We start from the raw sequence: 26,126 nt of genomic DNA, 5'->3' as shown, positions 1-26,126 counted from the left end.
TCTTTGTTGCAAGGGAAAGAGAGACGTTCCTGTCGAGAGAGTTCGACCTCCTGTCCCATTTGCGGAGAATGTCCCACTGGAGTGGTCGCAGATGGAATTGCGCGAAGGGCACTGCCTCCATCGCTGCTACCATCTTCCCCAGGAAGTGCATGAGACGTCTCAAGGGGTGAGACTGAGTCTGAATCAGAGATTGCACCCCTGCCTGCAGTGACAGCTGTTTGTCTAGTGGTAGCTTGACTACCGCTGACTGTGTATGAAACTCCATCCCTAGATAGGTCAGAGATTGGGTCGGTGTCAACTTGGATTTTGGGAAGTTGATGAGCCACCCGAACTGCTGGAGGGTCTCCAGAGCGACGGTAAGGCTGTGTTGACACGCCGCCCGAGAAGGTGCCCTGACTAGGAGATCGTCCAAGTAAGGAATCACCGAGTGCCCCTGAGAATGCAGGATCGCCACAACGGATGCCATGACTTTGGTGAAAACCCGTGGGGCTGTCGCCAGGCCGAAGGGTAAAGCCACGAACTGAAGGTGTTCGTCCCCTATGGCGAAACGCAAAAAGCGTTCATGTTCTGGTGCGATCGGCACATGGAGATAGGCATCCTTGATGTCGATCGATGCGAGGAAGTCTCCTTGTGACATCGAGGCGATGACCGAGCGGAGAGATTCCTTCCGGAATCGTCTGGTGCTCACGTGTTTGTTGAGCAATTTGAGGTCCAGAACGGGACGGAATGATCCGTCCTTCTTTGGTACCACGAATAAGTTGGAGTAAAAACCGCGACCCTGTTCCTGAGTGGGAACGGGGGTCATGACGCCTTCTTTTTTCAGAGCGTCCACTGCTTGAAAAAGTGCGTCTGCTCGCGCGGGGGGCGGGGAGGTTCTGAAGAAACGAGTCGGAGGACGAGAGCTGAACTCTATCCTGTAACCGTGAGACAGGATGTCTCTCACCCATCGGTCTTGAACATGTGGCCACCAGGCGTCGCGAAAGCGGGAGAGCCTGCCACCGACCGAGGATGCGGTTCGGGGATGCCGTGAGTCATGAGGAGGCCGCCTTGGAAGCAGTGCCTCCGGCGGTCTTTTGGGGGCGTGACTTAGAACGCCACGCATAGGAGTTCCTCTGGCCTTTGTCCTGTCTATTGGACGAAGAGGACTGTGGCTTGGCGGAGGGACGAAAGGACCGAAACCTCGATTGTATTTTCCGCTGCTGAGGTCTCTTAGGTTTGGACTGGGGTAAGGAGGAGTCCTTTCCCTTGGATTCCTTAATAATCTCATCCAATCGTTCGCCAAACAATCTCTCGTCAGAAAACGGCAAACCGGTTAAGAACCTCTTGGAAGCAGAGTCTGCCTTCCATTCGCGCAGCCACATGGCCCTGCGGACTGCAACAGAATTAGCGGATGCCACCGCTGTACGGCTAGCAGAGTCTAGGACTGCGTTCATGGCGTAAGAAGAAAACGCCGACGCCTGAGAGGTTAAAGATGCAACCTGCGGGGCAGACGTACGTGTGACCGCATTAATCTCAGCCAGACAAGCTGAGATAGCTTGGAGTGCCCACACGGCTGCAAAAGCCGGGGCAAAAGACGCTCCTGTGGCCTCATAGATGGATTTCACCAGGAGTTCTATCTGCCTGTCAGTGGCATCTTTTAGTGATGAGCCATCTGCAACCGAAACCACGGATCTAGCCGCCAATCTGGAGACTGGGGGATCTACCTTAGGACATTGAGCCCAACCCTTAACTACGTCAGCGGGGAAGGGGTAACGTGTGTCAGTAAGGCGCTTAGTAAAGCGCTTGTCCGGAACCGCTCTGGGCTTCTGGACAGCATCTCTGAAGTTAGAGTGATCGAAAAAACGCACTCCGTGTACGTTTAGGGAACCGAAACTGGTGTTTCTCCTGCTGAGAGGCCGACTCCTCTATAGGTGGAGGCGGTGGAGATAGATCTAACACCTGATTGATGGACGAGATAAGATCATTTACTAAGGCGTCCCCTTCAGGTGTATCAAGATTGAGAGCAACATCAGGGTCCGAGCCCTGAGCTGCGACCTCCGCCTCGTCCTCCAGAGAGTCCTCAAGCTGGGAACCCGAGCAGCGTGAGGAAGTCGGGGATGATTCCAAGCGAGCCCGCTTAGCTGGTCTGGGACTGTGGTCCGTGGAGGAGTTCCTCCACGTGAGACCTGGGGCCCACCCCGGCCGGGGTGTACCCAGAGGGACCTGGAGGTGCCGATCTAACCGGGTCCGGGGCCTGTGTAAGGACCGGTCTGGACTGCAGGGCTTCCAGCAACTTGGCAGACCATTTGTCCATAGACTGAGCCATGGATTGTGAGAGTGACTCTGAGAGCTTGTCAGCAAAAACTGCAAACTCAGTCGCTGCCACCTGGACAGTAGAAACAGGGGGGTCTGCCTGAGCCGAGGGGCCCACTAGTGACCGAGGCTCCGGCTGAGCAAGCGTAACAGGGGTCGAGCATTGCTCACAGTGAGGGTAGGTGGAACCCGCAGGTAACATGGCCCTACAAGAGGTACATGTCGCAAAAAAATCCTGTGCTTTAGTGCCCTTGCTCCTTGTGACCGACATGCTGTTGTGTCCTAGGAGCGTGATCACTGAGGGTATACAGAAAAAAGGGTATACAGCCCGGCCGAACAGAAAGGTATATATATACATATCTATACCGGCACCAGAGGGGACCAACACCGAGTGACCGGTGCGGCTTACCGACCGCTAAAAAGCGGGGTGTGTGCGCTCCAGATTCCCTGCCTGATCTCCCAGAGCTGCAGAGCTGTTCTGTGTGATTCTCCACCGGCAGAATGTCCTAAAGATGGCTGCCGGAGCTCTCAGGGGAGGAGTAAAGCCAGGGGCGGCGTTAGGAAAAGTGCGGGAATCTGGGGTCCCCACAGTGATCAGTGAGGGGGGAGGGAGCATACAGGATGCCCCGGCCCTCATATCCGACGTCAGGTCGGCTGTCCCGCCCCTATCTCTGATAGACAGGCCCGGGGGCGGGAGTTTTCCACTAGGCCGCGATGAAGCCGGGGACTAAATTTAATACCGCGGCCGACAAGCAGGCGCGGTCAGCGCGGTAGTCCCCGGTCTTCACAATTGAGCAAACAGTTGCGGCGTCCGGAACCCAGGCGCTCCATACACAGTCCCCATGGGGACACAGAGTACCTCATGGATGCAGGGCCCTGTCCCTGAAGACAGATAAGCTCCTGTCCAGCAGATTCCCTCAGGGGCTGCGGAGGGAGCACGGTCCCAGAACCTGGATGACCGCTTCGGATCCCACTTCTACCAGAGCCCTCAGGGTTGGAGAAGGAAACACGGCATGAGGCTCCGGCCGTCGTACCCGCAATGGGTACCTCAACCTTAACAGCACCGCCGACATAGTGGGGTGAGAAGGGAGCATGCCGGGGGCCCCGTGGGGGCCCTCTTTTCTTCCAACCGATACAATCAGCAGCTGCTGCTGACTAAAATGGAGATGTGTGAGTGGATGTGTGCCTCCTTCCACACAAAGCATAAAACTGAGGAGCCCGTGAGGCACGGGAGGGTGTATAGGCAGAGGGGAGGGGTTACACTTTTGAGTGTAATACTTTGTGTGGCCTCCGGAGGCAGAAGCTATACACCCAATTGTCTGGGTCTCCCAATGGAGCGACAAAGAAGAAATGTGTACAATTCCTACAATTTCTATCAGATATTTTTGTTCAAACCTTCAAATTAAACGTTACAATCTGCACTTGAATTCTGTTGTAGAGGTTTCATTTCAAATCCAATGTGGTGGCATGCAGAGCCCAACTCGCGAAAATTGTGTCACTGTCCAAATATTTCTGGACCTAACTGTATATATATATAAAATGTGATTGGAAAATTAATATAAGGTCACCATCTCCCCCTACCCCCTCCCCTCCCTAACCCTCTTATTGTCAATATGATGTAATATGTGACACATTTTGTTAATAAAAATGTTATGGCTTAAAAAAAAAGAAAAAGTATTTCTAAAGATCTTTTATCATATGCTAATGAGGCCAGGGACTAGCCGCAAGGGCGTTAATTTCTTTGGCTAGTTGGCCCCCTTAGCATATTAGCACGCCCATAGGGGTGTGCTAACATTCTAATAAATGTGCAGTATCAGAGGCATGGTTGCTCTCACCTCTGCTGCTACTGCTGGTTTTCGACTCAGTGCACACGATCAGAACGTCGCCGGACTTCCAGTCATCCAGCTTACACGCAGGGAGGAGTGCCCTCTCCTCCCTGGGGATAAGACGCTCTGCTACACTGTGCCATTATATCTATACAGAAGAGCAATCTATAGATCTCACAGTGATTTTGACAGTGTCAGCATCTTAAAGGCATATCCCTACACAAGAATCTATTGTGTCTGATGAAGACCCAAATATAGGATTCGAAATGTTACATTTTTTGGTATTGCCTCTATAATAAAGTCCTTATATTCATTTTGGTGTGCCAAGTTTTTTCTGTATCTAAAGATAACAATGTGTTACACAAAAGAGACAAAAAAAATAAATATATATACATTTAAAGGGTTGTCCAGTGAAAACAATTTTCTAACAATCCAAAACATAGGTGATACTTTGCTGATCGCTGGATGTTCCACTTCCAGGACCTGCACTGATCAACAGATCTGGGTATTTTTATCCTCCATGGGGCACTTTTATCCATGTTATAATGTGGAGCTGTAGGTCGGACACCCAACCCTCGCTCCATTTATTCTCCATGGAGCTGCTGGAAAAAACTGAGCGCAGCAGTTGGCAGCCCCATGTGCAATGATAGAAGCAACGGTCAAGCATGCATATTGCCATTCTAATTTAACGGTAAGTTGCCCATTCTGCCGAACGGTGTAGTCAGACTCGGCACCGATCAATAGTAAATGATCACCTTTCTTGAGGATAGGGGATAAAGAGATGGTTGGTGAAAACAAATTAGGATGCCAAACAAAAGTATTCTTTAAAAAAAAGCATCCTAAGCCAAATTTTTTAATATTCAAATTAGTTACCTTTTTATGATTTCTATGATTCTCTATTATTTAGACATAAGCACAAGTATTAATATATATTTTACTTGCACCAACCTGCGGCGTAAAAGTGAAGATCTGATTCCTAATAGTGTACAATTTAGACGTCCCCAGTACTCCTATATGACGATACGGTCGCCCACTGAGTTTCATGGCTTTATTTATTCCTATTAATATGCAGACAATAAAAACATTGTTAGTAGAGAATAAAAGATGGATGACAGTATAGGTCTAGGCAAAAACCTTAGTGGTGGGTATTGATTTTATGATTGACAATATAATGCATATCGTTACTAGGCCAAAAGTCCCTGCACTTACCAAGCTTTGCATAGAGGTGGCTCAATATTCTAGCTGGCTGCACTCGAAATGGTCGGACGTCATTAAAGCTCTGTACATTAATGTCATGTTTTTTTAACATCTTCTTAATTTCAGCTGTTTCTGCTAGAACAGACACTGCAAATGGAAACAAAACAAAAATAATTAACAAACACATATAAATTAGTCTTAGTGTAGATTTTTTTTTTTTACACGTAAACTAGTGGTTATGATTGCATAATCTGAAGCAATATGAAGCAAACGTTAGGCAGCTTATTATGCAGAAATTGTGAAGATTGTCTTCTTTTGTATTTTAAGTTGCTGGAGGTTTTGTTATAACTTATGAAAAATATCTAAACCGTGATCAGCTACAACAAAAAAGCACTAAGAGAAGTACATATTAATTCTGTTGTGACAATGTAACCTGTCAAAGGATGGTATAAACTGGGCGGCAAGTGATCAGACACTTAGTAAAGTTGATGTGTTAGAAGTTGGAATGGACCATAAAAGACTGCTTCTCTCTGTCTCCTCTGGACAGTTGATGTTGAGATGTGTCTTCTACTAAATGTCTAAATGTCTGCACATCATCTATGAAGGCTGTAGTTTGAGGAGTTGTGATCTTGCGGTTTCTGAGGCTGGTGATTCTGATGAACTTATCCTCTGCAGCAGAGGTCATTCTTTGTCTTCCTTTCCTGAGTCAAGCTCCATGAGAGTCAGTTTCATCATAGTGATTGATGATTTTCATGATGGCAATTGAGTATATTTCTAGTTTTTTTTACCTTCATGTCTTAAAGTAATGATAAACGGATTTTTGTGTACTCACCGTAAAATCGTTTTCTCTTAGCCATCATTGGGGGGACACAGGACCATGGGTGTTATGCTGCTTATCCATAGGAGGACACTAAGTAGATGCAAAAGCATAGCTCCTCCTCTGCAGTATACACCCCCTGGCCGGGCCAGGCAAGGTCAGTTTTAGTACACAAGCAGTAGGAGAAAAAAAGTAAAAACTTCTCAACAGAGGAACATGAGAAAAAAAAGAGTCCTAACCAAATAAGGTACTGAGAGAACCAAGGCCCAACAGGGCAAAAGGGTGGGTGCTGTGTCCCCCAAGGATGGCTAAGAGAAAACGATTTTCTGGTGAGTAAAAAAAAAATCCGTTTTTCTCTGACGCCTCATTGGGGGACACAGGACCATGGGACGTCCTAAAGCAGTCCATGGGTGGGAAACATAAAAGAAGACAACACAACCCAAGGACTAGGAACCAGTCCCGGACAGCCTGGAGCGCCTACTGAGAGAGGTGCTCTACTGCCGTTTGCAGAATTTTCCTACGCAGATTTGCCTCAGCTGAAGCCTGGGTATGGACTCTGTAATGCTTTGAAAATGTATGTAGGCTAGACCAGGTCGCAGCCTTACACACCTGTTCCACTGAAGCCTGATGCCGAATGGCCCACGAAGCGCCAACTACTCGCGTGGAATGAGCCCGCAGCCCACTAGGAATGGGCTTGAGTTGCAAGCGGTAGACTTCCTGGATCGCAGAGCGAATCCAGCGAGCCAGCGTCGCCTTTGAAGCTGCCTGTCCCTTCTTAGGCCCCTCAGGAATGACGAACAAAGAGTCCGTTTTCCTAAATGGGGCTGTCCTGGATATGTAATATCTGAAAGCTCTGACGAGGTCTAACGAATGCAGAGACCTTTCCACCCTATGAATTGGGTGTGGACAAAAGGAAGGCAGGACAATGTCCTCGTTCAAATAAAACGGGGTAAGAACCTTTGGAAGGAAATCCGGGAGAGGGCGCAGAACCACCTTGTCCTGGTGAAAGATCAGAAAAGGCTCGCGGCAAGAGAGTGCTGCCAGCTCCAAAACCCATCTGATGGACGTAATTGCCACTAAGAATGTTACCTTCCAGGATAGAAGAGCAAGGGAGGATTCCTTGAGAGGTTCAAAGGGAGACCTCTGGAGACCTCCGGAATGAGGTTGAGGTCCCATGGTTCGAGCGGCCATTTGTACGGGGGAACTAGATGGGAAACGCCCTGGAGGAAGGTCTTGACTTGCGGTTTTTGAGCCAGGCGGCATTGGTAGAAGATTGAGAGCGCTGAGACCTGCCCTTTAAGGGAACTGAGAGCCAACCCCGCTTGCAAGCCAGACTGTAGAATATCGAGAATATCGAGAATTCTGGGGATGGCCCGAGGCATAGGCTGAACATTGCCCATGAAAGGAAGATTTTCCACGTACGGTGGTAAATGCGGGCTGAAGCAGGCTTTCGGGTGCTGATCATGGTGGCAATAACCGCGGGGGAGAATCCCGCTCTTGTTAATATCCAGGTCTCAATGGCCATGCCGTCAGCTTCAGGGCTCTGGAGTTCTGATGGGAAATGGGCCCTTGGGTCAGCAAGTCTGGGATGTCTGGAAGGCGCCACGGTGCGTCTGTGAGCATTTGTACTAATTTGGCGTACCAGGCGCGCCTGGGCCAGTCCGGTGCTATCAGTATCACCGGGACTCCCTCTGCCTTGATCTTCCTGATTACCCGCGGCAGCAGGGGTAGAGGTGGAAATATGTAAGGCAGGCGGAAGTGGTGCCAGGAGCAGACTAGAGCATCTGCGCCGATGGACTGCGGGTCGCATGACCTGGCTATGAACGCGGGTACCTTTGCATTCAACCTTGAGGCCATTAGGTCCACGTCTGGTGTGCCCCAGCGAGTGCAGATGTGTAGAAACACATCTGGGTGGAGGGACCATTCTCCGGCAGCCAGGCCTTGGCGACTTAGAAAGTCTGCTGCCCAGTTCTCTACCCCCGGTATGTGTACCGCTGATATCACTGATCCCGTCGATTCGGCCCAGCTGAGGATCTTGTGGGCCTCGAGATAAGCCGCTTTGCTGCGGGTGCCCCCCTGCCAATTGATATAGCCTACAGCTGTCGCATTGTCCGATTGGACTCGAATCTGACGACCCGCTAGCAGAGGGCTGAGCGCGAGGAAGATCGCGCGGAGTTCCAGGATGTTGATGGGGAGGAAAGACTCCTGGGGCGTCCAACGTCCTTGAGCAGTGTGGTGCAGGTACACTGCTCCCCAGCCTAGGAGGCTGGCGTCCGTGGTCAGGACCAGCCAGTTCACTGGCAGAAAAGATCTCCCCTTCGATAGGGATGAGGACCGAAGCCACCAGTGGAGTGCATACCTGACTGAAGGAGTCAGGTGAAGATGTCTGTCCAGGGAGAAGGGGCTCTTGTCCCAGGCCGCTAGAAGGGCTAGCTGCAGTGGGCGGAGGTGCAGTTGAGCAAAGGGTACTGCTTCCATAGCCGCCACCATCCTGCCGAGCACTTTCATGCTGAATCGAATGGATCGAGACGGAGGACGTAGAAGGCAGCGTACCGCTCATTGAAGAGCGAACGCCTTGTCCTGAGGGAGAAGGATCAAGCCCCGACGGGTGTCCAGGGACATGCCCAGGAAGGTGATGGATCGTGATGGGATCGGGGATGATTTGTCCAGATTCACTAGCCACCCTAAGCGTGATAGGGTGTCCACAGTGATTTGTACGCTGGTTGAGCAGTCGCGGAAGGAGGGGGCCTTGATGAGGAGGTCGTCCAAGTAAGGGAGAACGACTACTCCCCTGGCATGAAGGACGCTCATGGCGGCCGCCATGACTTTGGTGAAGACCCTTGGTGCGGTGGCAAGGCCGAAGGGTAGAGCTACGAATTGAAAGTGTGAGTCCTGAATTGCGAAGCGTAGGAACTCTTGGTGATCTGGGGCGATTGGTATGTGCAGGTACGCGTCTTTGATGTCTATGGAGGCGAGGAATTCCCCTTTGACCATGGATGCAATAATGGACCTTAGGGACTCCATTCTGAATCTCCGTACGTGCACATGTTTGTTTAGGTGTTTGAGGTCCAGGATGGGTCGAACTGACCCATCCTTTTTGGGGACCACAAAGAGGTTGGAATAAAAACCCCGAACTTCTCGTCGTCTGGGACAGGTATTATCACTCCTGCTGTTTGGAGCAAGTGGATTGCTGAGAAAAAAGCTTTGCGTCGTTTTCGAGTCTTTGGGGGGTTTGAGAGAAAGAACCGACTCGGGGGTCGGGTCCGAAATTCTATGTGGTAACCGGAAGACACAAGGTCTCACACCCATTTGTCGTCTGAGGCAGCAGCCCAGATGTGATGAAAGAGCCGCAGTCGACCTCCTACAATGAGTGTGTCTTCCGGGGCGGCGAAGGAGTCATGAGGGGGGAAAACGTCGTGGCCGAGTCTCCCTAGTCCTGGACTGTTTCGGTCTAGGCTGCCATGATGAAGTGGGTTTCGGGGAGGGCTGAGAAGGTCGGTCCCTGCGTATTCCGCGGCTGGTGGCGGGGACAGCACGGGATGTTGACCAACCAAATGAGTTCCGAAAGGAGCGGAACAAGGACTGTGGACGTCTGGTGAAGGACGTCCTGGGCTTCAGCTGGGGGAGGGAGGTACTCTTTCCTCCCGTGGCGTCAGAAATGAGCTTGTCCAGACGTTCGCCAAACAATCGGTCTGGAAAAAAAGGAAGGCCCGTGAGAGACTTCTTGGAGGCAGAGTCCGCTCGCCATTGTCGAAGCCAGAGAGCTCTACGGATGGCTATGGTATTTGAGGCGGCAAATGCTGCGCAGGTAGCAGCGTCCATGGAGGCCTGGATGAGTTACTCCGCCGTAGCGGCAATTTGAGCTGTTACCTCTGTGAAGGTCTGAGTGAACTGGGATTCCTCAAGCGAAGTGTTAAGGGATTCTGCCCAGACCAAGATCGCCTTTGCGATCCACACAGAGGCAAAGCACGGCTAGAGGGAGGAACCCGCAGCCTCAAAAGCAGAGTGGGCGAGGTGCTCCACCTGTCTGTCTGTCGGTTCCTTAATGGAAGAACCATCGGGTAAAGACAGGAGTGTCTTTGTGGTAAGGCGGGAGACCGGGGGGTCGACCAAGGGCGGATCGGCCCAGCCCTTAGGGGCAGGTGAGGCAAAAGGGTACCGAGACTCCATGAGTTTTCAGTTACCGAAGCGTCTGTCAGGCTTCTCCCTTTGCTTTGTGAGGATATCCTGAAACTCTGGGTGATCAGCAAAAACCTTTTGGGTTTTCCTTGCCCTCTTAAAGGAGACCGCATGGTCAGTGGTAGTGGATGGGGGATCCTCCACATGCAGAGTTTGGTTGATTGCTGCTATAAGGGAGTCTATTGCAGTTTGATCATCTGGGGGTGATGAAACCCAGGAATCCTCCTGGTACAAACAGCATTCTCCCTACTCCAGATCTTCAAAAGCCGTGGAGCGTGTGGGAAAGCCTGCCCTGTGTGCTCCCGAGGGAGAGCCCGCTGGAGACACCCGGCCGTGTGCCCTTTTCCTGATCCCTGCAACCGGTGAAGCATGTGCCCGGATTACCTCAGAAGGATCCTCCATAGGGGTATCCTCAGGCTGCGTTCCATCCAGGGACCCAGAAGGGTGTGGAGGACGACATTGCATAGCCAGAACCAGGTTCTGTGACAGTTTTTCCATGGATTGGGACAGAAACTGTGCCCATTCCGGTGGGCTGGGGGCCCTAGGCTCTGGGCTGCCGGTTGCGGCGGTGGTGGCAGGGGGGTCTTGGGGGGCTATAGGGGCACAGGACTCACAGAGAGAAGAGGTGTGTTTACGTGGTAGCTCAACGTGACAGGCAGTGCAGGCTATGTGAGCCTTAGCCCTCTTAGTGCCTTTTGAATTCTGCATGTTCCTAATAGGAGTATGCTAGGAGGGGGAGCAATGCTCAGCAGAGCTACAATTGATAGCAAGCACCTCACCAGAATCAGCCGATGACCCTGTGCTCAGGAAGGCTTAAGCTCTATGAAGATCTCGCACGCTTCCCTGGGGGGGGGGGGGGGGGCTTATCGCGGCCGCGGGGGGGCGGGGCTTAGCGCTAAAAGAGCGGGAGGAGGAGTCAGTGTGCCCCCCCTGCTGTGGGTAGTAAAAAACGGCGGGAAGGGAGCTTCTGATAGTTATCCTCCCTCACCCTACAGTCAGCACACAGCTTGTCACCGGTGGTTATCAGCCGACTTTGCTGGAGCAAATAAACAGAGCAGATAATACACAGCGTGAGTCCCTGAGCCCTGGGCCCTCCCCCCTGCCACCTGGAAATTATCTACAAGACTTTCTGCAAGCAGCAGAACTTCCCCCCAGCCAGCAAGCTAGAGAAAGTTAACACTGTGTGTGCAGGATCCTTGCTCCTTGCACATAAATACTGTAAATGGCCTGGGAGCCTTCTGCAGCGTCCTTTCTTCCTTTGTCTGGGAAACCAGTCAGGGGGGGGATCTCACCTGCTTTCCAGGCAGTGAAAATAGCAGAGCCAGCTTGCTGTGTCGTTGTCATATTCAACTCAGAGCCTGCAGAGAGGGGCTGAGGAATCAGTGCCATCTTCATCTCAGAGCCTGCGGAGAGGGGCTGAGGAATCAGTGCCATCTTCATCTCAGAGCCTGCGGAGAGGGGCTGAGGAATCAGTGCCATCTTCATCTCAGAGCCTGCAGAGAGGGGCTGAGGAATTGGGCTATAGGGCACAGGCCTCTACCCTGGGCTTTGGAAAATTGGTGTCTGTGGAACCCGTCGTCCAGCCCAGGATCCAGCGTCGCGGGAGGGGGTACGTGTAGGCAACGCTTCATGTTCCCGCCCGTTGATGGTAGTGGGAGATCGGTCCCAAAAGGAAACCGTCGCCCTCAAAAAATAACAAACCTTGAAAGGAAGTGCCTCCTACAGACACTAAGGTAAAACTGAGCTTGCCTGGCCCGGACAGGAGGTATATACGGCAGAGGAGGAGCTATGCTTTTGCATCTACTTAGTGTCCTCCTATGGATAGGCAGCATAACACCCATGGTCCTGTGTCCCCCAATGAGGCGTCAGCGAAAGATTGTAATTTTTTTTTTACTTAGCTGAGTTGTTTTGGTCATACTCTGGCTTAGAACAGTTGTGGGATAGGGCTCAGTACTGTATGGATTGGTGCACCAGCACTGCCTCTTCAAAACACACTTGATGGTCACAAACCCTTTCTGAAGGCTGATGATTCCACAACTAAACAATTGACGAAGCATACCTGTTAATTGGAAGCTATTCCAGGTGATGACCTGTTGATGCTGTGTGAGAGAATGTTAAGGGGGTATAAAGCTGTAAAAGGTGGGCACTTTGCGGAATCTAAGGTTTAACACATATTCTGGTTTGTTTCATGCTTCTTTACTCGTTTTCAAATATCCCACTCTATGGTTTTGCTGCCATTAATCTGAATCTACAATGTGGACATCTCAATAAGAATAAGGAAAACCATTGATGAACAGGCGAGTCCAAACTTTTGGCTGATACTGTGTAAACACTATATCTAAATATCTCTCTACCTTTGGATAATTATTATCATTACCTTGTACTACAACATCAGGTTTAAAAGCTGTTGAAAATCTTCTGTTTAATGGATCAATTTCTCCAGGTGCTAAAAATCCCTATGAAGAAAAACACAGAAAAAAAAGAAAATATCAGCAAACCAGTTCTACTTCTAATAAAGTATATAAACTCTCAAAGGGCCCAAAACCTGTAGAAAAATGATGAATTACACTAATCCGTGACTGTAAAAATGTCTGGAAGGAATTTGGTAAACAAAACAGGTAGATTATATTAAGGAACAGTTACATGGACACTTCTTAAAGAAGCACTCCCAAAGTTGTATCTTCTTAATATATTGCAGTCATCATATTAAATAGCTCTGAGAACCTAAAATTGCTCATTTTGCCCTTCTACCCAATTAATTCTTCTCTTTTACATTAGGTCTATGACATGACGCAATTAAAAACAAACAAACTGGTTGAATACTTCTAAGCTCCATGTAGAAAAGAGAAGAATTAACTGAGTAGAAAGGCAAAATGAGCAATTGTGAATACATAATATGATGAATACAATATATTAAGGTGATACAAATTTTGATGGGAGTGTTTCTTCAAATGATTTTAGGGACTTTAATAAAAATGCTATAGTCCTGTAGGCTAGATATAATCACTCTTCTGAAATCTAAAAGTTGTCAGAGTTGTCAATGCCCCACTAGTACACTGTTTTTTACCTCAGCAAGTAGAGATCCTAGAATGTACAGGGACTGTCCCCACAAATGAGGCAATTTCCCGATAGTAATGCGGTCCACTGTGTGAGGGTTGTGATACTCCTCTTCTATCTATGGCCAGAAAACATGTTATAAGCCCATACACAATACAGACATGAGCACAGTTCGGTACAGCCCAACAGCCACAATGTAATAACCTTGTCTTGAGGGACAGCATATAGTTCTGGTACAAGGCGAATCCCATTTTTTCCTCTGATCAATATCCCTTCTAAAGCCTCTCTGTACTCCTGCACCTAAAATATACAAAAGAATTAAAATATAAACTATTGTAGAACACACAAATTACTGGCAAAATAAACATGTTCCTGTGGAATACAGCAGTGTGCTGACACTTATCTGCCATTTTCTATTAAAAAAAAAAGAAGAATGCTGGTATGAATATAACTCCAGTATGATGACGAGTATGTGCATGGGCGTTCTTATATAGGCTGCACGGTACTGTTAGGTGGTCACAGCGGTTTGTATACACATTTATAAGTTGTGATGACGCCACAATTGTGCATGTGTATTTATAGATTAGGGTCATGCTACACAGATATAGTAAATCTCCAGAAATGATAGTGAGGTTAACTCCGTATTAAACACCTAACTGATCACTGCTTAATGGGAAACTACTGACAGAAAAAAAAAGAGAATTTTGTTTACTTACCATAAATTCTTTTTCTTATAGTTCCGACATGGGAGACCCAGACCATGGGTGTATAGCTTCTGCCTCCGGAGGACACACAAAGTACTACACTCAAACGTGTAGCTCCTCCCTCCGGGCTATATACACCCCCTGGATGACAATCTAACCAGTTCAGTGCAAAAGCTGAAGGAGGACATCCACCCATAAGTAGAGATAGAGTAAAACTCGGAAAAACCGGAACCTCTGTCTACAACAACAGCCGGTGTTAAACACACGGAACAAGAACTGCCAACAGGCAACAGGGAGGGTGCTGGGTCTCCCATGTCGGAACTATAAGAAAAAGAATTTACGGTAAGTAAACAAAATTCTCTTTTTCTTCATCGTTCCTTATGGGAGACCCAGACCATGGGACGTCTCAAAGCAGTCCATGGGTGGGAAATAAACAAAACTGAGAAGTAGGCAAAACCTAACTTCACAAGTGGGCGACAGCTGCCTGAAGGATGCGTCTGCCCAAGCTCGCATCTGCCGAAGCATGAGCATGCACTTGGTAGTGCTTCGAAAAGGTGTGCAGACTAGACCAAGTGGCAGCCTGACAAACCTGCTGAGCCGTAGCCTGGTGCCTGAAAGCCCAGGAGGCACCGACAGCTCTGGTCGAGTGCGCATTAATCCCTGGCGGTGGGGGCACCTGAGAACACTGGTAGGCATCGGAGATGGCCGACCTAATCCAACGAGCTAGGGTCGGCTTAGAAGCCGAGAGACCCTTGCGCTGACCCGTGGTTAGCACAAAAAGTGAGGTGCACCGCCTAAAAGCGGCGGTGCGTGACACATAGATTCGGAGCGCCCGCACCAAATCCAAGGTATGCAACGCCTTCTCAAAGCGATGCACAGGGGCCGGACAAAGGGAAGGCAATGAAATGTCCTGGTTAAGGTGAAAAGGAGATACCACCTTAGGGAGAAAATCCGGAGTCGGACGGAGAACCACCTTGTCTTGGTGAAACACCAAAAAAGGTGACTCCGAAGAGAGCGCAGCCAAATCAGAGACTCTCCTGAGAGAAGTTATGGCTACTAGAAAAACCACTTTCTGTGAAAGTCTAAACAAAGGAACCTCCCTAAGAGGCTCAAAGGGAAGTTTCTGTAAGGCCGTGAGGACCAGATTAAGATCCCAAGGATCCAAAGGCCGCCGGTAAGGAGGAATGATGTGAGATGCGCCCTGCATGAAGGTGCACACCTGAGCCAGTCGGGCGATACGCCGCTGGAATAATACCGACAGAGCCGACACCTGTCCCTTGAGGGAATTGAGGGACAGTCCTAGCTGCAGACCGGACTGTAGAAAGAACAGGATGGTCGGCAAGGAGAACGGCCAAGGAGCATGGCCGGAAGAGCGACACCAGGACAGGAAAATCTTCCAAGTCCTGTGGTAAATCTTGGCCGAGGAAGACTTCCGAGCCTGAGTCATAGTGGAGATGACCTCAGAAGGAATGCCTGAAGCCGTCAGGATCCAGGACTCAAGAGCCACGCCGTCAATCTGAGAGCCGCAGAATTCTGGCGGAAGAACGGACCTTGAGAGAGAAGGTCTGGGCGGTCCGGGAGATGCCACGGCATTTCTACGGACAGACGGAGCAGATCTGGGTACCAAGCTCGCCTGGGCCAGTCCGGAGCAATGATTATGACCCGACGGCCCTCCATTCTGATCTTGCGCAGAACCCTGGGCAAGAGAGCTAGAGGGGGAAACACATAGGCCAGACGGAACTGGGACCAATCTTGAACCAGCGCGTCCGCTGCGAAGGCCTGAGGATCTTGGGAGCGAGCCACGTAAACCGGAACCTTGTTGTTGTGCCGGGATGCCATTAGATCCACTTCCGGAGTGCCCCACTTGCGGCAGATTGACCTGAACACTGCCGGATGAAGGGCCCACTCGCCGCTGTCCACGGTTTGACGGCTGAAATAATCGGCCTCCCAGTTTTCTACGCCTGGGATGTGGACCGCGGATATGGTGGACTTGGAGTCCTCCGTCCACTGAAGGATTCGTTGAACTTCCAACATTGCCAGGCGGCTGCGAGTCCCGCCCTGGTGATTGATGTAGGCAACCGCTGTCGCGTTGTCCGACTGGACTCGAATGTGCTTGCCCGCCAACAGGTGGTGAAAGGCTACGAGAGCTAGAAGAACAGCCCTGATTTCCAGCACGTTGATCGAGAGGGCTGATTCGGACGGAGTCCAAGTGCCCTGTGCTCGGTGGTGGAGAAATACTGCCCCCCAGCCGGAGAGGCTGGCATCCGTGGTGAGGATCACCCAGGACGGAGTTAGGAAGGAGCGTCCCTGTGACAGAGAGAGGGGCCGAAGCCACCACTGAAGAGAGCTCCTGGTCTGCGGCGACAGAGCCACTAGCCTGTGCAAGGAAGAGGTCCGCTTGTCCCAACAGCGGAGAATGTCCAACTGCAGAGGACGCAGATGGAACTGGGCAAAGGGAACCGCTTCCATTGACGCCACCATCTGACCCAGCACCTGCATGAGGTGCCTGATGGAATGACGGCGGGGTTTCAACAGAGAGCGCACCGCCAGATGAAGGGACTGCTGTTTGACTAAGGGCAGCTTCACAAGTGCCGGCAGAGTCTCGAATTGCATCCCTAGGTACGTAAGTTCCTGGGTCGGGGTCAGAGTGGACTTGGGCAGATTGACAAGCCACCCGAATTGAACAAGCGTGGCGAGAGTGAGCGAAACACTCCGCTGGCAGTCTGCACAGGGATGAGGCCTTGACTAGAAGGTCGTCCAGGTAGGGGATTACTGCCAACCCCTGGAGATGCAGGACCGCAACCACTGCTGCCATGACCTTGGTAAATACCCGAGGGGCTGTGGCTAACCCGAAGGGGAGAGCCACAAATTGGAAATGTTCCTCTCCGATTGCAAAGCGTAGCCAACGCTGGTGTGAAACCGCAATAGGCACATGCAGATAGGCATCTCTGATGTCGATGGATGCTAGAAAATCTCCTTGGGTCATTGAGGCAATGACCGATCTCAGAGATTCCATGCGAAAGCGCCGCACCTGAACATGCTTGTTGAGAAGCTTGAGATCCAGGATGGGCCGGAAGGAACCGTCCTTCTTGGGGACTAGGAAGAGGTTTGAGTAGAAACCTCTGAACCGTTCCCGGGCGGGAACCGGAACAATTACTCCGTTGGCCTGCAAGGATGCCACGGCCTGAGAGAAGGCGGCGGCTTTGGAGCAGGGGGGAGTGGACAGAAAAAATCTGTTTGGCGGGCTGGAAGAAAATTCTATCCTGTAGCCGTGGGAGATGATATCCCGCAACCACTGATCGGAGACGTGTTGAAACCACACGTCGCCAAAGTGGGAGAGCCTGCCACCGACCAAGGACATTGCTGGCGCAGCCAGATAGTCAAGAGGAGGCTGCCTTAGTGGCAGCGGCTCCTCCGTTCTTCTGAGGACGCGGTTTCGCGCGCCAGTTGGGTTTACGATTCTTGGCTGAGGTAGTGGACGAAGCTGAGGGCTTAGAGGATGACCAGTTAGAGGAACGAAAGGAACGAAACCTCGACTGGTTCCTGCCCTGGACAGGTTTTCTGGTTTTAGTTTGTGGCAAGGAAGTACTCTTCCCGCCAGTAGCTTCCTTAATGATTTCATCCAGTTGTTCACCGAACAGCCGGGACCCAGCAAAGGGGAGCCCAGCAAGGAACATCTTAGAAGAAGCGTCTGCCTTCCACTCTCGAAGCCACAAAATCCTGCGGATCGCGAGAGAATTAGCGGAAGCCACCGCCGTGCGGTTAGAAGCCTCCAGAATGGCAGACATGGCGTAGGATGCAAAAGCCGAAGCCTGGGAGGTTAAGGCAACCATCTCGGGTATAGAGTCCCTGGCGAGGGAATGTATCTCCGCCAGAGAGGCAGAGACTGCCTTAAGAGCCCACACTGCTGCAAAAGACGGGGAGAACGAGGCTCCTGCCGCCTCATATACAGATTTGGCCAGAAGGTCAACCTGGCGGTCAGTGGGATCTTTAAGAGAGGTGCCATCGGCCACAGACACGACTGTCCGGGCTGAGATTCTAGACACCGGAGGGTCAACCTTTGGGGACTGAGCCCACTCCTTAACCACCTCAGGTGGAAAGGGAAAACGGTCATCAGAGCCACGCTTTGGAAAGCGTTTGTCAGGACAGGCCCTGGGCTTGGTAACAGTGGTCTGAAAACTGGAGTGGTTAAAAAACGTACTCCTAGCTCTCTTAGGAGAGGTAAACTGGTGTATTTCTACCAGAGAGGCTTGTTCCTCTGACACTGGTGGATTGAGGTTCAGTACGGAGTTAATGGATGCAATCAAGTCATCAACATCCGCATCACCCTCAGATAAGTCAATGGGATACATAGAGGTAGCGTCTGAGCCCACAGTAAAAGTATCTTCCTCGCCTTGCACCTCAGCTCGTGAATCAGAGCCGTGGGACGAGGAAGGAGAAGGGTCCCTGCGTCTCCGTTTAGGAGGACGGGGTCCTAAAACATGCTCTGAGAGCTCTGCAGAGCTCGGAGCAGCAGAGGCGCCCTGAGAAGGGGGCTGATGCATGGTCAGCAGAGTCCGGGACAGCTGTCCCATGGAGTCGGCAAAAGACTGGGAAATAGCTCTGGAAAAAGATGCTACCCAAGCCGGGGGTTCAGCCACCGGGGCCGGAGCAGCCGGAGGGACCCCTGAGGAGGCTCCAGGCTGAGGCACCACCATGTTAGAGCAGGCATCACAATGTGGATATGTGCTCGGTTCTGGCAGAATGAGCTGACATGCAGTGCATATAGCGTACAGCTTAGCAGCCTTCTTGCTCCTAGTGACAGACATGCTGCTGAGGTGGAGACTCTGCAGTAAGAATACACTGCTGTAGAATGCCTGAGAGTGTATAATAAAGCCCACAACCAGAGGTTGTGGCTTACCAGACCGATTCCTGTGTGCCCTCCGGATTCCACAGCTCGGACCCCCAGTGAAGCGTGCAGCTGCAGCAGCCAGCGCCGATCAGCATGTGAACGCTGAGAAAATGGCGCTGGAGTGAGGAGGGGGGGCGGAGATTAGCCCAAGAGCGGGAACCGGAGGGCCAAGGAGAGATACAGGGGAGGGAACATCTGCTCAGAAAGGAGTGTCCTCCCCTATGCTGAACAGCCGGTGGGCGGCGCCGCAGTGCTCCCCTGCATGACTGACATGCAGGGGAAGCTGAAAACGAAACTAGGCCGCAACTGAAGCCGGGGCCTAGATTTTCACATGCGGCCGACGAGCAGGCACAGTCGGCGCGGTTCTCAGGATAAATCCAGAGAACCGGCCGGAAATCACAGTACAGTCAAAAGACACACTCTCCCCTTAATAAATGTACCCGGGAACCCTGAAAAATGTCTCAATACTTAGCTTTGAGACGCAGGGCCAAGTCCCTGGGGGGGGATTAAACGCTCCATCCAGCAGGATCCGACAGGGCTGCAGAAGGAGACCGGTCTCCTGCAGAGCAGAGAGAACCGTGATGGCTCCCACTTCAAGCCAGAGCCCGAGGGATGGTGAAGGAGCGCGGCATGTGAAGGCTCCAGCCTTGTAAAGTCAACCTTAACAACACCGCCGACACAGTGGGGTGAGAAGGGACATGCCGGGAGTCCAGACTGGACCCGCTTTTCTTCCAAATCTTTGAAAAAAAATCTTAAAAAAAAAATAAAAATCAGAGAATGCATGTGTGTGTGTGACCTCCTGAACACAAAGCATTGAACTGGTTAGATTGTCATCCAGGGGGTGTATATAGCCCGGAGGGAGGAGCTACACGTTTGAGTGTAGTACTTTGTGTGTCCTCCGGAGGCAGAAGCTATACACCCATGGTCTGGGTCTCCCATAAGGAACGATGAAGAAAAACATTGTTCAAATCAGACTTTTGTGTTAAATATATTTTTAAAACATTATCAGCAAAGGTTTTTTTTCCCCGTTGTCTTTTTTTTTTTTTACATATCACAATCTGTAGAAAACAAATATACCAATTTTCCCACTGGGGCTATTTTTTGGCTTTTAATTGATAGAGAAAACACTTCCTGAAAAAAACGATGTTAACCCTTAAAAAAGTGCCACTGACCAGTGTAAAAATTGCCACATGCCCAACAGCGCACCCCTGACATGATCGTGTGATGATGATGGGTTGACATGACAGCCAAAGGTCTGCTGAAGACCCCCGTGCCTGTCATTACGATACTCCTGTGCACCTCACCTATACTCTGGAACTCTGTGCCCGAACACATTAAGAGTGCTTTTCACGCTGCGACATCACTAACGATATATCGTCGGGGTCACGTTGTTAGTGACGCATATTCGGCGCCGTTAGCGACATCGCAGCGTGTGACACCAAGGAGCAACGATCAACCAGCGCAAAAACGTGAAAAATCGTTGCTCGTTGACACGTCGCTCCTTTTCCAAATATCGTTGCTGCTGCAGCACACATCGCTATGTGTGACACCGCAGGAACGACGAACATCTCCTTACCTGCGTCCACCAGCAATGAGGAAGGAAGGAGGTGGGCGACATGTTCCGGCCGCTCATCTCCGCCCCTCCTCTGCTATAGGACGGCTGCCGTGTGACGGTGCTGTGACGCCGCACGAACCACCCCCTTAGAAAGGAGGCAGATCGCTGGCCAGAGCGACGTCGCAGGGATGGTAAGTCCGTGTGACGGGTGTTAGCGATGTTGTGCACCACGGGCAGCGATTTGCCCGTGATGCACAACTGACAGGGGCGGGTACGCTAGCTAGCGATATCGGTACCGATATCGCAGCGTGTAAAGTACCCCCATAGCTTGGTGTAAAGCAAGTAATACTCTTTCCAGCACCACCCGACCTGTAAATAGTGCAGGTGAGGGTGGAAGTATGGTTAGTATTAACATCATACATTTGTAAGCCTATTGAACTTGGGAATTTTTTGGATGCTGTGATTTTGAAGGGCTTGCAAGTGTTTGAAGTTGTAACATTATGTGGGACCAGTGTTGTTTGATGGCCCCCCTTGCGACCCATGGCTGTGTGACAATCCACAGGTTATGAAGCTATTTTACAATCTATTAGCATTCAACTAATCTAGTTAGGGATATAGGTACAGGGGTGTCTCCTAGTCATGAGCAGGTGTGCTGGTAGACATGTACCCATTAGGGACGCACACAAAACGAATGTAGCTTTAATCGGCTTCTTAGGTTAAATAATTGAATTGGAAAGCTCACACACAAAGAGCCTACCCCTGGCTATTCCCTGTATGACCTCTATGGATATACATGACGGTAAATTGATATCTGTAAATTAAATATTTATTAAATTTGGATTAATGACTAAGTATTATGCTAGGACTTGAGAGACTCTTTTTTCTCCAACCCACCCTCCTTCCAATCTGTGGGAGTTACAGTTGCACTTTCTCTACCCTGTTGTGCCATTGTGTCTATGTATGTGTTTTAGTTTATGAAATAAAGTATAACTTTTATAGAAGCATGGCATCATGTATATATTCTTGGTTCAAGGGTATAAGTGGTTATATATCGATTGATAAGATGCACCTCTGAGTACTTCGATACAAAATGTGGAAAGTGTGGTTATATGTGTAAAGTACCCTTTAGACTCTTGCCTACCGTGAAAACCTTCAAAAGGAACCTGAAGACCTGACCACATGCAAACAGCACTTCAGAATTCTCATTGACTTTGCTGGCATAAGGATAGGCATACAGATTTGTGACATATCTGCACCAAATCTGCACCAACAAACGCATCAAAAGCTTGATAAAAAAATGCAGTATGTGCACAGAGCCTTACATTTCCTAGTGATTTTTTTTTCACCATTATAAGCAATGAGAAAAACAAAAGCAAAAACGCTACTTTTTTCCTGTAAAATACAATTTATATTGGGTTTTGGAGCTTTGAGTGTCACTTTGTAAAAGTGGTGTAATACTTTGACATCATTATTCCCAGAGACCAAATGTGAATGCGAAGTGAATCCGGGTATTTTCCCCATGCAATTCCCATTCCGTTTCAGCACTTTCCATCCATTGCAGCATTTTTACAGCCCTCCCGGACCGACTTCCAAGGTCCTACTGAAAATTATTTGAGTTTCACATTGACTTGCATTAGGTTTAATACTTGGTATGAATAATAGAAATTATTCGGCTCGAATAATCCAAACATGAATATTAGACTATTTGCTTATGCCTAGAAATTATATATATTGCACTCTAACATCACCATGTAACAACAGCATGTCAGTCTCTCTGATCAGTGATTCTCCTTGGATTTTTTTTTAACTTGTCTTTTTTAAAGATTTTTTTTTAACAAGTAATTGTTTTATATATTTTTTGCCATACCTGAACTAAGTCTCCATTAAAAACCCCATCAATGACGAGATAAGTCCAGAATATTGGCCACTCGCATTCAATGTTCTCAAACAACTTCAGCTCCGTTGAGTCATAATGTAACCTGGTTGGATCCTGAGAATATTTAAGGAAAACTGGTAAGAAGGTATATTAGGTACAGAGTATAATCACACTTGTCTGAAAATTTGCAACCATGTAAAAATGAATAAATACAGAGCTCACTAAGAATATACATGATACATATCTACAAGATGCTAAGAAAATATAGGTCGTGTTCAGACTAAAGCTACGGGCCAGGGACTGTAGGAAATCACGTTCTTACCTCTCTTGGAGTTTTATAACCATCTCTGAGAAATCGACAGCAGCCATACCTTCCCTTGAAGGAAAATAAAAGATGACTGGTAAGGACATGATAAACCAGGGTCATGGAATTACACCATAAAATTCAGTCCAACTACAGACAGCATACAGATTCACAAAGACCCAAGTGAAGTCGAGCTTCTAGATGTGGCTACCAGGGATGGCAGGGTTGAAGGATATGTGCAGATAGAAGAGCAATCTAATAGCTCACATTAGCGTAAGGGCTTGTTCACACACGGCGTTGTCTTATTTAACGTATAAAAAAAACCTGCACATTACAGCACCAGCAAAGTGAATGGCATTTCTGAAATCTCAAGCACACATTGATAATTTCTTCCTTCCAGATTTCAACCATCAAAGCATTTTTTCAAATCTGTAGCATCACAATTATTTTATTGTCTTTGCAGTGTTTTTAACCCATTTAAACCATAAAGGCATGTACACACGCTTGTTTCTTAAAGAGAACCAGCAGGATTTTCATATATAAAGTAAAGCCAGTGCTGTACTGGTGCTAGGACGCTGAATGTAAGCATAGCTTGTGTTCTGAGACTGGATGTTTTATTTCAGAAATATGTGCAAGTAAAGTTATAGCAATGCACTGTTATATGATTAATAGGTGCAACAGGAATGGAATATGTGGGTCGGGCTTTGCTATCTATATCCGCCCCTGTCTGCTGCCTGCCCTTCCTCTCTATATGTTGCTGTCATACACGTTACTTCTGGCACAGGCAGACAGACAGTGTTGGGAATGGATAGCAAGACCCGACCCACATATTCCCACCTCTGTTGCACCTATTAATCATATAGCAGTGCATTGCTGGAACTTTACTTGCACATATTTCTGAAATAAAACCTCCAATCTCAGAACACAAGCTATGCTTACATTCAGCATCCTAGCACCAGTACAGCACTGGCTTTACTTTATATATGAAAATCCTGCTGGTTGCTTCCCTTTAATGCAAAACATATGCTGCAAATACTTGAAGGGGTTGTTCCATGAACAAAGTTCATTTTAAAGTATATTTTAATGAATAGATATTGGAGTAAAAATAATTTCCACAATTTGATGCGTTTAAAAAAAAATTAAAAAAAAGTATAAAAGACATTACAGCACGGGATTACGGGTGAGGTTAAAAAAATCCCTGCCCGTTTTAAAATAAAAAAAAAATGTTTTACCTTAAAAGAAAGAATAATTTGCGATCCCGTGCTGTGCTGTCTGTATACTCTTTTGTGTCTTGCCCTGCCCAGGAGATGTGGTATGATCAGACCATGTCCTTGTTTGGTCAGACACAGCCATTACACAGTACATAGCAGGGCTCATATATAAGATTATCTTAAAATATGCACATTTTTTACTTGTTTATATGTGCATTTTTGGTGTTTTGTTACTCGTGTGTGAACAACCCCTAAGGATATGCTCAAATGTTGACTTTTTGCCTTAAAAAATTTCTACAGTTAAAACACATCTCTTGGCGGAAAAATCGTAACGTATAATAAGAATGTTTTTGTTACTTTTTTACTTGTGTTTTTACACATTCATTTGAACTATGCATGAGATTTCAGAAATCTTTAGCATTTTGCTTGGACTGTAAAATGCAGAGTTTTTTTTAGTCATGGAAAAACGCACTGGAAATACAAGAAAAAAAAATTGCTGCAGGATTGCGACCCTAAAGGCATTGTTCACAGGGCAAGAGCTGTCTTATGGTGGCCTCCAACAGCGCTGATGGATCTCATTGACTATAATGGGGTCTGTCAGGTTTTTCTCATGGCGTCTGTCATTTTTACCAGACAATATAGCATATTTCGCTATTTTGTCCAGCATTTTGGATGGACTCTATGATGAAGTCTCCTTATGGAACCTCCAAAACAGATGTGAGCAGAACCTAAGCTGCTGCCTTCCAGCTCACGCTAGATGGCCTGAAAAGCAAAAAAACATACTTGTAACTTTGTGAGGATTTCATTTTTGGTCACATTAACCAGGTTTATGTCTTCCACCGCAAAGGCTGGGTATGAAATGATAGAAAACAGACCGGCGTCGATCTCTTTTGATGTGGATGCTCTGGGCAGCATAGAATAAAGGATTGACTGTAAAGAGAAGGAAACACATAAGATTTTATTATGGACCAAATAAACACACCAAAGAAAATGCCGGTCTAACCCGGTGAGTCATGATCATATGAGGCTTCAACAATTACATTATTTTATTTGTAAATGTGTCAGCAGTAAAAGCCATATCTTACATATCTTGACTTCTGCTGCTTCGTGGCCCCATGGCGGGCTATTCCTATGCACCATTACTGGAAGTATGCAAGTGGAAACTGGATCCAGCACACCAAAAGCTCTGTGCAGCCCCGACTCACTGATCTTTAAATGGACACCAGATAATCTTCCAGATATTCACGGTATTAAGAAATACAGCACCCAATGCATAAAGTCGAAAAAGAAATACTAAGACGACTTTACAAATATACACAGGCCAAAGATCGCTCTTGCCTTTAAGTCCGTCGCAGGCATTTATCCACTACGCATGCCATAAATATCTGATAGATGAGGCCCAAACTATGGGACTCATCAGGAGCTTCCAATTTCCCACTTATGCCCGTGTGTTGAAGACTACGAGGATTATGGGAAAGTGACAGCTAAATGGACCACAATACGCCAAAAAAATGAAGGTGGCATGTATTATGGAATTGCCATGAATTTTTTGAGATTAGAATACCCATTTAAAGGCACTGTATAGCCTTAAAGATTGAAGCAATCTACTTTTTCTTGACGTCCAATGGATTTCTGCATGTAATACGTCCTTCATCTTAGATTAGAAGTGATCCTTACCTGACAATGCTCTACGTCATCAGGAAGAACATGGATCACCGATCTGGGACCTCCATGAGCACCAAACAGGTCCAGCTCATCAATAGCTTCAAGAGCAGCCTATAATCACACAACCTATTGCTCAGTTTACCCCTCGGGTATTGATTGCATTGTTACATTTATTTTCTAACTATTGTTACAAATATAAACACAAAGCTTTAAAAAACATAAGAAAATTCAGATCAGTAACATAAGGAGAAGGTTGGCGAAGTACAAAGAAGTGCAAAATAAGTGAACAAAGAAAATAGGTGAACACAAATCACAAGACTTTTTGTGGTCAAAGCTGTTAGCGGCATATAGACGATGCATGAACCCGTATGTCTTACTTTGGCCATCCCCACGGAGCTCGCATTGAGTTCAGGAATTCCTTGATTAGTTTTGTCTCCTCGCTCCCACATTCCATAATCCTAAGAAGGAGAACACAGGAGACAGTCATAGTAGAATCCAAATTAAACTGAATTAAACTGTACAGAAAATCTCCCAGTTGCACCTTGTGTGTCT

General features: G+C 48.4%; 1 protein-coding gene across 4 annotated transcripts in view; it reads right to left on the bottom strand.

Annotated features, from left to right (window-relative positions):
• Nucleotides 1-26,126, bottom strand: part of PHKA2 (phosphorylase kinase regulatory subunit alpha 2) — a 162,928-nt gene that overhangs the window by 94,246 nt on the left and 42,556 nt on the right. For all 4 annotated transcript variants that reach the window (XM_075335438.1, XM_075335439.1, XM_075335442.1 and 1 more), the window contains 10 exons: nt 25,952-26,032; nt 25,587-25,685; nt 24,693-24,839; nt 22,717-22,770; nt 22,386-22,508; nt 13,573-13,668; nt 13,379-13,486; nt 12,689-12,767; nt 5,328-5,462; nt 5,067-5,176 (listed from right to left, as the gene is read on the bottom strand). In XM_075335438.1, coding sequence (XP_075191553.1) covers nt 5,067-5,176; nt 5,328-5,462; nt 12,689-12,767; nt 13,379-13,486; nt 13,573-13,668; nt 22,386-22,508; nt 22,717-22,770; nt 24,693-24,839; nt 25,587-25,685; nt 25,952-26,032 — 1,032 coding nt within the window. The remainder of the gene's footprint in view (nt 1-5,066; nt 5,177-5,327; nt 5,463-12,688; nt 12,768-13,378; nt 13,487-13,572; nt 13,669-22,385; nt 22,509-22,716; nt 22,771-24,692; nt 24,840-25,586; nt 25,686-25,951; nt 26,033-26,126) is intronic.

This window comes from Anomaloglossus baeobatrachus, chromosome 2 (assembly GCF_048569485.1).
Source record: "Anomaloglossus baeobatrachus isolate aAnoBae1 chromosome 2, aAnoBae1.hap1, whole genome shotgun sequence".
Taxonomy (NCBI): domain Eukaryota; kingdom Metazoa; phylum Chordata; class Amphibia; order Anura; family Aromobatidae; genus Anomaloglossus; species Anomaloglossus baeobatrachus.
Note: the sequence above shows the minus strand (reverse complement) of the source record. Positions and strands in the feature narration are given on the sequence as shown.